The sequence below is a fragment of the Pyrus communis genome, chromosome 13, assembly GCF_041283825.1.
Source record: "Pyrus communis isolate YQ-2024b chromosome 13, ASM4128382v1, whole genome shotgun sequence".
NCBI lineage: Eukaryota > Viridiplantae > Streptophyta > Magnoliopsida > Rosales > Rosaceae > Pyrus > Pyrus communis.
Genome location: NC_142577.1, coordinates 21,025,888 through 21,038,146, shown reverse-complemented (window position 1 = coordinate 21,038,146; position 12,259 = coordinate 21,025,888). Strand labels below are relative to the sequence as shown.

General features: G+C 36.6%; 2 protein-coding genes across 2 annotated transcripts; one reads left to right on the top strand and one right to left on the bottom strand.

The window, feature by feature from the left end:
• Positions 1-1,806: 1,806 nt before the first annotated feature.
• On the top strand, positions 1,807-2,915 carry LOC137736450 (FCS-Like Zinc finger 15). Its single transcript, XM_068475716.2, has 2 exons — positions 1,807-2,223; positions 2,474-2,915. Exons 1-2 carry the CDS (start codon positions 1,931-1,933, stop codon positions 2,637-2,639), a joined length of 459 nt encoding a protein of 152 aa, XP_068331817.1. The 5' UTR covers positions 1,807-1,930; the 3' UTR covers positions 2,640-2,915.
• Positions 2,916-9,198: 6,283 nt separating this feature from the next.
• Positions 9,199-11,897, bottom strand: LOC137737557 (uncharacterized). The gene is made up of 3 exons (XM_068477078.2): positions 11,517-11,897; positions 11,277-11,382; positions 9,199-9,488 (listed from the first exon to the last, which is right to left on the bottom strand). Exons 1-3 carry the CDS (start codon positions 11,685-11,687, stop codon positions 9,406-9,408), a joined length of 360 nt encoding a protein of 119 aa, XP_068333179.1. The 5' UTR covers positions 11,688-11,897; the 3' UTR covers positions 9,199-9,405.
• Between the last annotated feature and the right edge of the window lie 362 nt (positions 11,898-12,259).

Here is a 12,259-nt window from a genome sequence, read left to right as displayed (position 1 = left end):
CATGTGTAATATATATAGTGTAACACAAAACAAAAATAACTCGTTAAAATCACAAAGAGCTACTTAATACTATAATTTATTGGTATTCTTCTTAATTTATAAGTGAAAAGTCTAATGTCCCACTCATTTGAAACAAATTCGATACTCAACTATATAATCAATTGTGTGACTTAGTTTGAAGATCCACCCTTTAGTGTAATTATTATATATTAGAAAAATCACAAAAGAAAACGGCCATGCAACCGAAAACAAGTAGTAAAATATATTAGAAATTAGAAGGCGTGTGATGTGTACATAAACTCAAGGGTTTGTTGGTTAGTTTTGGCAATTTAGCATGTAGACAAAACCAAAGCATGCCTTTCTGTCGGCCGTCATGTATAAATCACACGACCCATGCAACCCTCCGCAGAAGAGGAACTAATCACATGACCCATTTTTCTGGCTTTTGTGCGAGAGAGAGAGTAGTTCTTCCACTGCGACTGCGACTTCGACTGCAACAGCGACTAGGGTATTATTCTTATCTTTTTTCACTCATCAGACCCTAATTATGTGAGACCAGTTATACAAGCAATCTTAATTTAAACGTAAACACAACCAGAAAGTAAATAAATAAAAAATAAAAATAAATGTTACTTTTATCACATTATCCTTTCTATACTAGTAATGTTAGAGGACTAAATTATGAAATCAAAATTTGTACACTATATAACGTGATTGTTGATAATTGAATTATTAAGTGTTGATTAATGTGCTTATTTGACACATTATATAATTTACAAATGTGGTTTAAAAAGTTGATTTAGCTAGCATTACTCTTTACATACCATATTTGTACCACAATCTAATAGAATAAGAGGCTACTTAGAAACAAGAGGGCACGGTTTAGTAATATTCTTAGTCATTTGTAAGTGAGATGTTCTTTTTTATTGTCTGAAAAGTGAGAGGTCTTAGACCATCTCCAACCAAAGGAGGGCCAAATGGCTTGTTTTAAACCTCTAGCCTCCCAAGAAATTAATATTTTAATAAACAATGTAGAGCCATATTTTTTACCATCTCTAACCGAGGGGCCAGAGGACCATAGGCCAAACATCTCCAACCTCCAACCGAGAGTCAAGGGGCTATTGTATGGAATATGAAGAATTGAAATAAAATGAGGTAAGATAGTATGAAATGATGAAAAATATGTGAGAAATAATGTAGGAAAAATTAGAAATTAAAAAAAAAAACATCAAAAAAAAAAAAAAGTGGGCTAGCCAACGGGCTGAAGATGGCCAGTCAGTTGGCCGTTTGGCTATTTTTTGTCCTTTGTGGCCCACGAGCCTTTTGGTCTAGTCCTCGGTTGAAGATGATTTTCGAGCTATTTTCAACCCTCTGAATCTTTCAGTTGGAGATGGTCCTAGGTTCGGTTCTCGCTAAAAATGAATTTAAACCACATTATTGTTAATTCATCATAAGGCTTAGCCCACTCTTCTATATAGATAATATCGTTTGTTAAAAAAGAAAAAATTCACATGTATTGATAGGCTTTATTTATTCAAAATGTGATATTGATATGATGTGAAAAATATAGTACGAAAACATTACTCAATACAAAAACCCCTAAAAAGCAAAAGAAAATGGTAAACTAAAGAGCGGGGTCCGTGGCAGTTTACCAGCACAAGGAGTCAAATCGATGGCTTCGTTAATCGTCCTTGTTACTGCTCCATAGCTGTTAGGGGTCCCACCAAACCCACCCGTACCATCCTCCTCTCCCTTCTTCTCTTCTCTATTTATTTTTCTTCAATTTTTCCTATCAACCAGAGAGAGCAAAAGGCTTCTCCTCCCTCCTCCTCCCTTCTCCTCCTCACACTGAAATTTTTAGAGAGAGATAGGAACCTCCCATAGAAAATTTTAGAGAGAGTAATTAAGGAGTTCAATGAGATAGATAGATATGGTGGGACTTAGCATAGTATTGGAAGGAGGTCAAAAGGGGAGTGGAGTTAGCAAAAATGTCCCACAAGTAATTAACAAAGCCACCATGATTGTCATCAACAAGCCTTCTTCTTCTTCTTCTTTTTCTTTTTTGCCTTCTCCTTCAAGCCCTTCACAAATAACCCACACAAGTTTTCATTTTTCTTCTCACTCCTCAGTCTCACCCTCCTCCTTTGGGCAACCAACTTTTCTTGACCAATGCTTTCTCTGCAAGCAGAAACTCTTGCCTGGCAAGGACATCTACATGTACAAGTAAGTTCTCTCTCCCTCTTTCTCTCTCTCTCTCTCTCTCTCTCTCTCTCTCTCTCCACGCAAAACCCACCAAAAAAAAAATTGAAAGATCACACTTTTATTACCAACCCACCTTTGATTTTGCTGTTTTGTGAAAAACCCAGGTTTTGTTTTTTGATTTTCATCATTGCATGGTGATTTTGGAGGAAAAAAAGTTACAATCTTTAATTTGGATTTTTTTTTTTTTTTTTTTTGGTTCTTGAAAATGCAGGGGGGACAGGGGATTTTGCAGCGTGGACTGCAGGTACAGGCAGATTTTCATGGACGAGGAAGAGATTGTTCACAAAGAGAAGCAGAAGTACTGTTCTTCTTCTCCTTCAGCTTCCTCTGATCAGCGCAAAGGGACCAGAAACCGAGCGGGTGGATTTGCCTACTGAGATAGAAGAGAGGAGAGGGAGAGAGGGGGGAGAGAGTTTTACCAGTGTGGAACCGATATGAATTGGTTCCTAGAGTTGTATTTCCAGTTTTACCCTTAGTTAATTTCGAAAAGACTTTGATGTCCTTTGTCGTTTTTTCTTGCTTCCTGCTACGGGGCCAGGAGAATCCAACCTGTTCAAACGTCAAACATTTAGAACGGAAACCATGGTGGAGGACAGTCGTGGGATTTTGTGACAGTTGGAAGGGCATTAATGGCATTTCCTTCTTATGCTTAACAGTGGCATTCATGATTTTATTTATTGGAATTTTTTTATACGTATATGTTTTTTTTTTCTTTAAAAGTGAACTAATCAGTGGTTTCGATGCGATAGTTCATTTTTTTAAAGGTTGAGAAAATGCACAGAGATATTTCAGTCTCTTCCTGATCACCATCGTACGATTCATCAACGATACGAAACGAATTCAGATGTATCATGTGAAATACGTTTTTAGAATTCGTCCATAATCACTAGACTCCAGGGTGGTTATATACAGAAAATATATTTTCGGAGTTTTATATTTTCTGTATATATGGCCACGTTTGCTTGATGCAATGCAATGGCGGTGGGGCGTATATAGGGTAATGGTGTTAGTTCTATGTTGCGCATTTTTATTGGATTTGTAGAGGGAATGTCTAAATTGCGCGCTGAATGAACAATAGTATATAAATGGTAGACAACAGTGCGCAGAATTAGTACTTGGAGAACAATGTAAATCTGTCATGGTCCCAACAAGAAAAAAAGATCATTGCATGCCACCAAGGAACATGAGATTTCCCTACATTTTCTTAAAACCCCTTGTTCTTTTCCTGTTTACTAATGAGGTCCTTCCATTTCTGCATCTTTTAACTCTTGAGTCCCTCTTGATTTGATTGCAAACATCAAATACTATATTAAGAAAACTAACGAAAAATCTAAAAAAAAAAAACTTTAGTTTTAATGAAAAATGACAAATAAAGGTGTTGTGAATAATACCAAGAAAAGGTAAAAATGTGTTTTCTCGTTAAAAGTGAACAGTACCAGAAGTATTTTGTTGAAACTCCCTACAATATTTAGTGAGAGTTTCCATTCTTAACTACCCTTTTTAATGGAATTGGATCCTCTCCTAAGCACAAGCTCAGGATCCTCCTGACCAGCCCACTTAAGTAGTTGGATTTTGATCCAACGGCTACAATTATTATAACTTTAGAGGAACCCTCTGTTTGCAGCTGTTAAATTAAAATCTAACTACTTACGTAGGCTGGTCAAGATGATCCTAAGCTTGTGCTCACGAGGAGAGGATCCATTTCCCTTTTTAATTACCTGAGTTTCCATTCTTCACAGTTGCCAGTCGGATTGACAGGACAGGAAAGTAGGTCCAATAAGATTTGCCAAGTTTGAGCAATCTTTTTTTTTTTTGGTTCTTTGCAAATAGTGGTGTCCAAACATATCCTATATAACAGGAGGTGGGTGGTTGGTTTTTGGGGCCTTATTTTCTTTGGTACCTGGTTTCGGGATCTTGGGCTTCTTGGTGGTACATGGTTTTGGGGTCTGAGATTATTAGTACTCAAAAAGGAAAGCATGGTTTTGGGGAAAACCAAGGAAGAAATTTTTCATAAAGTTGGAAGAAAACCTAGGGATGTCAGTTATATCAGATAGGTTTGCAAAGCAATGGTAACTGTCACTACTAATCAATCTCGCATTAGGGAAATATTTCGTATGTATAATTGTATATATATGTAACTTTGTTATGGAAATGCAGAGAGAATGGTGATTGTTATCATTTTATCCGTGTTTGAATTAGAGAAACATTTTGCAAGCGCTGGTTATATTTAACTTTCTTCAGACAAAGCATAACTAAAGTTGGTTGTCGACATTCATGGTTTTTGATAGGAAAATTGTATGCACCTATTATACGAAACTTTTCTCTGACTATGTAGAAAGGTAGTTATTATCGTTTATCAGTGTCATATTAAGGAAAGATTTTGTAAGCTTCTGTGCATTCAACTTTCCTTTGACAATATGCAAAAGTAAAGTTGATTCTTATTATTTTGTAATATTAGGGAAATTTAATTATTGTCGTTTATCAGTGTCACATTAGAGAAAGATTTTGTGTGCGTCGTTTATATTTAAGTTTCCTTTTTCGACAATATGTGTAAGCAAACTTAAATGCTATCTTATCTTGTTGCATTAGGGAACATTGTGTACTCGCCGACTTTCCACTGACAATGCAAAATGAAATTTAATTATTGTCGCTTATCAGTGTCGCATTAGAAGATTTTGTGCGCGTCATCTATGTCTAACTTTTCTCCTCCAACAATATGCCTAAGCAGAGTTAATTGTTATCTTATTTTGTCGCATTAGGAAAGACTTTATGTACTCGTTGACTTTCGCAAAAGGAAATTTAATTATTGTCGTTTATTGGTGTCGCATTAGGGAAAGATTTTGTGCGTGTCGTTTATATTTAACTTTTCTCCTCCGACAATATGCGTAATCAAAGTTGATTGTTATCTTATCTTGTCACATTAGGGAAGATTTTTGTACTTGCCGACTTTCCACTGACAATTCAAAATAAATTGTCGTCGCTTATCAATTCGCATTAGGAAAATACTTTGTGCGTGTCGGTTATATTTAACTTTATACTGACAGTGCATAAAACAATATTTATTGTTATCTTACCGAAGTCACGTTAGGGAAGATTTTGTACTCGCCTACTTTCTCTAACAGTTCAAAATGAAATTTTAATTGCTATCGTTTATTGGTGTCACACTAGAGAAGATTTTGTACTCTCTAACTTTCTTCTGACAATGCAAATAATGAATTTGAATTGTAATAGTAGATAATATGACATTAGGGAAACATCGATTATACGAAACTTTTCTTATACAATACAGAAAGAAAGTGATTGTTATTATATAAAACAAGTCCTAAAAGAGAAAGTATGTTTGGGCCAATTATGTTTAACTTATCACAATGCATGTGGTACATACCTACTAGGCAACCCCCATAACATACAATGAACTCGTGTGCAAATTATAAGAGAGAGGATTGACCATATATATAAAAAATTTCTGCATTCTGCAAAGCACTAGTCGAGTAATTCGATATGGTGTGTTTAGGTGAGATGCATGCATGATTGGAAGTTGAAACATCACGTCTATACAAATTGAAATTGGCATTGGGAAACAGTTCCATAAAGAAAAGACACAGAAAAGGAAAAGGGTTTTCTGGTCCGAATCAATCATTTGCCAAAAATGATGGGTACGTATGCATGAATATTGATAATATTTCTTTTAAATTTCCTCTACTTTTTCTTTGTGAATTGCCATTGATTTCAAAGCCTAAAAGAATAATAATTAGTTAAGGCCTCCAAGTGGAATTTAAATGTGGCCAGCAGTCTTGAAAGTAGGAACTCAATTGGAACCCTAGCTAGAAAGAGCACTACAAGGATGAGAGATTGGCCTTACTAATTAATTCGAATAATTAGGATTTGCCACCACTACGTGTTCATTTCGCTTCACCTTCGCTTTCTGCAGAAACTACTGCATTTTTATAAGCTTAAAGATCACTGAGATTTTCATAGCCACCACTTTTCACGGGAGAGAATCAACGAAAATGTCAAGATGACAGTGTTTCAAATTTATATTGTTACATTACATGTGAGTTCTCATTTCATAACTTTGCATTAAAGGGCCGTTGTTAACCAATTCGCTTTTAGTTTTGATTTATTTGAAGGGAACTACTCTTATTGACACAACATTTAATTATACACTCCAAACTTTCTATATAAATAAGGAAAAATACTTTTACAAGAAATGTACAATTAGATTTTTGAAATGTCAACCGTAGTTCCTCTTTAAAAATTAAATATTTATTTGATAACTTCTTTCAATTTTCAAAATGAAAATAAATTTTGAAAATAAAAAAAGTGAAAGCCAAATTTCAAAATCGATCAAAAGTAAAATAAAATAAAAGCTTACAAAAGATTCAAATTTAGAATCCTTACGTTTTTTTTTTTGGGTAAATTACCCTTTACCACCTCAAGTTTGAGGTTTATTATAACTTCATACAACATCTTCAAAAAATTTCAGTTTCATACCTAACGTACTATTTTATTTCAATATAACACATTCGTTACATTTTCCATCTATTGGTCCATTAAGAGTTGACTTGGCTGCCACATTTATGCTGACGTGGCTGCCAAATTTATGTCACGTAGCAAAAAAAAAAATTATGCATTATATTATAATGATTTATCCTATTTTTAAAATAAAAATAAAAATAAAAAAGAGTCAAACAAACACAAACCCAAACCCAGATACCCTTGCTTCCCCCTCACCTCTCTGCAACTCTCGCCCTCTCTTCCTCCATCTCCACCTCCCTCCTATGGCGCTCATCCCCCTCCCCCTCCTACACACCTATCACCCTTTCTCCCTTATTCATCCAAACCATCTTCCCCGTCTGATACCCCTACCCATCTTCCCAGTTCATCTTCCACGTTCTCTGCAATTTCTAGGGTTTCTGAGACCTTCATATGGCTTTGATGGCTGCATCGTCTTCGTGGTGCTACACGTGTAGCCAATCTATTCAAGTTGGTTCGGACCCAATATTCAAACCTCTGCCCCGAGATTCATTCGATCCCCCACCTTGCCCAACGAAACGCACCCACCGCTCGCCCGCGGTTCATACCAATTAACCCGCTTGTCTGGGCTTAAGTGGGCAAGTCGGGAGGTCCAAGTCTAGTGGAGGAGATGGCGGTGGGAGCGGCGGGGGAGGGTCAAGGGTGGAGTTGGGAGGCCCAAGTCCAGTGGAGGAGATGGCGGTGGGATCTGCAAAAAAATAATTTATGCCGTCTAAATAAAGCCAAACAGCAACCGTGCATCATTCTCTCTCTCTCTCTTGCCCAACACAATGGTTACAATGGGAACAGAGAGGGTGGAGGTTTTGTATTGCCGTTTGGCCTAATTGCAATGGGAGCATAAAGGGTGGGGTGGGAGAGGTTTCTAGGTTGTTGTTTTGTATTTTTTTGGAATGTGCTATCTACACACCTCATTTTACTTTTTACACACCTCTTGATAATTTCTATCCGTTGATCTTCATTAATTCATTTGATCCAACGGCCAAAAATTAAAAAGTTGTGTGAAAAGTAAAATGAGATGTGTGGATGTCACATCTTTTTTGTTTTTTAATAGGGTCAATATTATAATATTTTAAATGCACACAAACTTTTTTTTTGGCCACATGGCATAAATTTGGTAGCCACGTGGTATAAATGTGGCAGTCATGTGGCATAAATGCGGCAGTCACGTCAACTCTTAATGAATCAATGGATGAAAAATGTAATGGATGTATTATATTGAAATAAAATAGTACTTGAAGTATGAAAGTGAAATGTTTTAAAAGGATCAGGATCCTCTTCTAAGCTAAGGGTGAGGATCCTCCTGAGCAAGCCCATCGGGCCATTAAAATTTTATCTAACGGCTACAAACAGGGAGCCCCTCTAAAAGTTATAATAATTGTAACCGTTGGATAAAATTTGAACGGCCCGATGGGCTTGCTTAGGAGGATCCTCACCCTTAGCTTAGGAGAGGATCCTGATCCGTTTTGAAGATGTTGAATGAGGTTATAATAGACCTCAAACTTGAAATGGTAAAGTGTAATTTAACCTTTTTTTTATAATTTTTTTAATCTGATCTTGTTACTCAAACAGGATATGCTTAATTATTAAAGAGAAATCATATTTTAAGCCTATTTTGACACCCTACCTTTCTACACCGCTAAATTAAGATATATTATTCATAAATATCCACCACGTGAATTGTTGAGCTTCTATTTTTAAACTTTGATCGAATTGAAGCTTTGGTCGTCGAAATAAAAATTGAAGAGTATTATAGTTTTTTTGAGGTAACTCTTTTAGAATTTCCTAATCTCACTTACCAATTCAGAAACTAACACTCACTATTTTTTTGTTCAAAGATCAACGCTCCATTTAGGCCACAGTTCAGGGAACAATAGTAGAAAATTTTCGGAACTGTTTATGGCATTCCCCTCTGTGTGCAACGATCACCACCACTCAGAAGAGACTTTGCAAATCATCATGGCTTTTCAAAATCCCCTTCCTGCTTTGTTGCCTGTTGGTCGATTTCAAAGGAGTATGCTTCAGTTAATTGATTACGTGCAAGAACAAACTGATTGCCAAATAAGTCATTCATTAGCAAACCAATAACAGAGATTCTGCACATTCTTTATGCTTTACCTAGCATGAACCGGAATCCATGATCGTCGGATTCTTACCCTTTGGATCCTTGGCTAAAAATCCAGCTGCCATGAATCTCGGTCTATACTATGTCGCCGGCCTATTCTAGAATGGAACAACACTTTTCCGGCAATTTAGAATGAAACCGCACTTTTTCCGGCATTTTATGCAATGTCTTCCGTTTCCATGGGCAAATGGGAAATCAGAATACCCAAATAAGTTGAAAATTTTCACTTCACCAAACAAAGAAAAATGAAAGAGCTTAAAGCGGAGTTAGAGACACAATTAAATTGAAAAACTGAAATTCATACCCGAGGTTCACAGCCTGTAGAAGTAATATTAGATATACAAGTTAAGTGCAAGAATTTTAAGCAAGTGGTTGGCAGGCTAGCAGATTTCAGTTTAATACATACACGTGCAACTTATGGCATCACAATTTCAGGCTCCTCGTCATTCTTTTCGTCACCATCTTTGTCATCACCATAACCGTGTTCAACCAGACTTAAATAGCAAAACTGCTTTCTGATCCAAGTAGAAGTAGACAAAGTGGTTTGTTTCATGAGTCACATACGAACCTGCAAAAAGAATAAACGCGAAAATATATTTGTGAAAGCTTCTTATTTGATGGAATTGTTTGTAGTTCCACATGTTATATAATGAACAATTTCAAGATTAGCTAGATCAAGGAAAACAAAAAGGGTTTCGAAAATCCAAAATTCTAAAAACAACTTCAATTGTTGCATTCTGAATAGACCGCGAAAAAAAATTAGTAGCAATTGCCCTTAGTAGTCCTGGTTTCATCTAGCTGGATACCATATCAAAGATCACCAAAGGCATCAAGCACGAGCCTTTGCCTGCTATATTGGCTATTGTATACATCTGTCAAGAATACAATGTAAACTGGTGGCAGACTCACAGCTAGTTTTAGACCCAACAACCAAATATGAGTGTGAGCGCTCTGAACTATTAACTCTGAAGCAGCAATGCCAGTGCTGGTGAGGTTCATAATAAACCAAAAGGGTGCTTGTGGAAAACATAATAGGAGACGCACAAGACAGTTATGAACTGTTAAACCTAGGTGGCCTCATGTTTTTACTACAATGATGTTAAGCTAGCAAGATGGTTGAACAGAAACTAAAGAAAATGTTGCTCTGATTATCCATGGCAATCCCACCAACTGTTTCCTACAGTTAGAAATGGCGCAAACTAATACTTATACAAAACAGGAAACATAGGAACTTTGTTAAACCGGGGAGTGATATCTAATTTTACACCAATGTCAAAACATTGCATGTGAAAAATGTAACAGTGGCACGTAACAATGAAAAAAGAACCAAATATTTTTTCCCTATGCAGAAGTGAACCAACAACATAACAGATTTATAAGACATTCGCTTTTGGTGCACATAAATCAACACCTCAATGGGCTGCCTCTTGCATGGTAGGACATCACTAGCACAACCTTTTTTCAAATGGATGGGCTATCAATAAACTTTTTCAGCTCAAGCTGCAGTCGGTGAATTACTTGAACATCTCACCTAAACTTTTTCTAAACTAGTCACCTAAAATCTCTCTCCTCTAAATAACCAGCTAAGCATTTAGGAATACATGTTGTCACACAGCATAAAGAAGCCAAATCACAAGCATATTCAATTCTGCTGCCTCCCTCCAAGGGTATTGATAAGACATTGATTTAGAGTCTAGACACAGCCTATTAGGCACCTCAAACTTATAAAATTTGGTAGAGTCAGTGTGTAAGACAAGCCAACAACTTAATTTCACTTGTTGGCAAACATGACTTTTATTGCAGAGTGATTATATACAAGATTGAATCCCCAACTATCAATCACTTAAAAAATCTCTTTCCACCATTCAACCATAGGTGAATATCGACCACTCAACAAAAGAAGGTTGAGGAAAGATCACTAACAGAGGTCCTTCCAAAATCAGGATCTGCTGGAGAATAGTCATTCAGCATCCCGCTTTCTCCTATTGAGTTAAACACTACTTCATGTCCACAAATAAAGTAACATGTACAGTCGGCTACGATAACATCAGACCTATATGATCAAAGTTTTTTCAGCCATTCTAATTTAGAATTTGTTAATCATTTAGAACTATAAATTCCGGTACTTTTGCAATATCCAGCTGATAACCATTTAGAACACAGGAATCCATTTAAGCTTAGATCTATTCCATTTCAAACAACACAACCCATCCTCATTAAACTATAAATAAAACCCAATAACAACTAAAATCACTAAACAATGAATTACATTTTCTTCGATGTCACTCCAAATGCATTCAACTATTAAATCTGAACAAAACCCAGAAAAGAAAAGGAGAGACATTGAATGGGTTACCAAAATTACGACCGACGATGCAATGCCAAGTGGGTCCATGCTTCTTATCGAACTCCTTCTTTATATACTCCGCAACGTCCTTCTCCACGCTGTGCTTCTCAAATGCCTGAACAGAACAAAACCCAGAAATTCAATTTTCCATCTCCAACAAATCCCTTTCCGAATTCAATCCAAGCACCAGTACAGCAAGAAAAATAGCAAAACAAAGTAAGAGAGAGAGAGGAGAGAGAGAGAGCCAACCCCGATGGCGATGTCGACGGCCTCCTTCTGCATATCCTGAAACATGTCGGCGCTCTTGATGATGACGCGCTTGCCGGCGGGAGTGGTGACAGCCGAGGAGGGTTTCCGGTCGTCAGAATTAGGCTTCGCCGACAGAGCTCCGGCGACGCTTCTCTTCGCGTCTTCGCTCATACTTTTGTGGTTTTCGCCTCTGCTTCGCTTGCAAAAGCGAGTGTGTTTGGTTCCGATTTGGTGTCAAATCAGAGCTTTGCCTGGAAAAGCAGGATGAAACTTGTTCTTTTCTGCTCAGAGAAGAAGAACAACGCCCTCCACACCCACCCTTCTCTCCGCTCTCTCTCTCTCTCGCTCTCTCTGAGTCTTGTGGGTGTGACTGCGATGAGTGAAAAATGTGTGTTATGATTGTTTTCTTTTCCATTTCGGAAGATCTTTTTTATTTACTGCTGTTTGGTTTTGGTATTTTTACCGCGTACGGGGACTTGCGGGAGTTCATTGATCGCCTCATTTACGAGATTGTATTTTATTTGAATTTTGAAAGAGTTTAATAGATTTATAAATTTATAGAATTTGATAGAATTTAATTGATTTTTAGAGAATTTATGTAAAATTTTGAATACACTTCTTAAATTTTAAAGAGAGACGTGAAATTTATTAGTTCTTAAAATGTATTACGAAATCTCTTTAATTCTTTTAAATTTTTTAGCTTTTTAAATCTTTTAAATTATATTTTAACTGAAACTTAAATA

What these genes read in the sequence shown, in the direction of transcription:
- LOC137736450 (XM_068475716.2), top strand. Translation starts at nt 1,931, where the DNA reads ATGGTGGGACTTAGCATAGTATTGGAAGGAGGTCAAAAGGGGAGTGGA. An exon ending in AAGGACATCTACATGTACAA is followed by an intron (nt 2,224 to 2,473) that starts GTAAGTTCTCTC and finishes TTGAAAATGCAG; the next exon opens with GGGGGACAGGGGATTTTGCA.
- LOC137737557 (XM_068477078.2), bottom strand. Translation starts at nt 11,687, where the DNA reads ATGAGCGAAGACGCGAAGAGAAGCGTCGCCGGAGCTCTGTCGGCGAAG. An exon ending in CCGTCGACATCGCCATCGGG is followed by an intron (nt 11,383 to 11,516) that starts GTTGGCTCTCTC and finishes TGTTCTGTTCAG; the next exon opens with GCATTTGAGAAGCACAGCGT. An exon ending in CATCGTCGGTCGTAATTTTG is followed by an intron (nt 9,489 to 11,276) that starts GTAACCCATTCA and finishes TTCTTTTTGCAG; the next exon opens with GTTCGTATGTGACTCATGAA.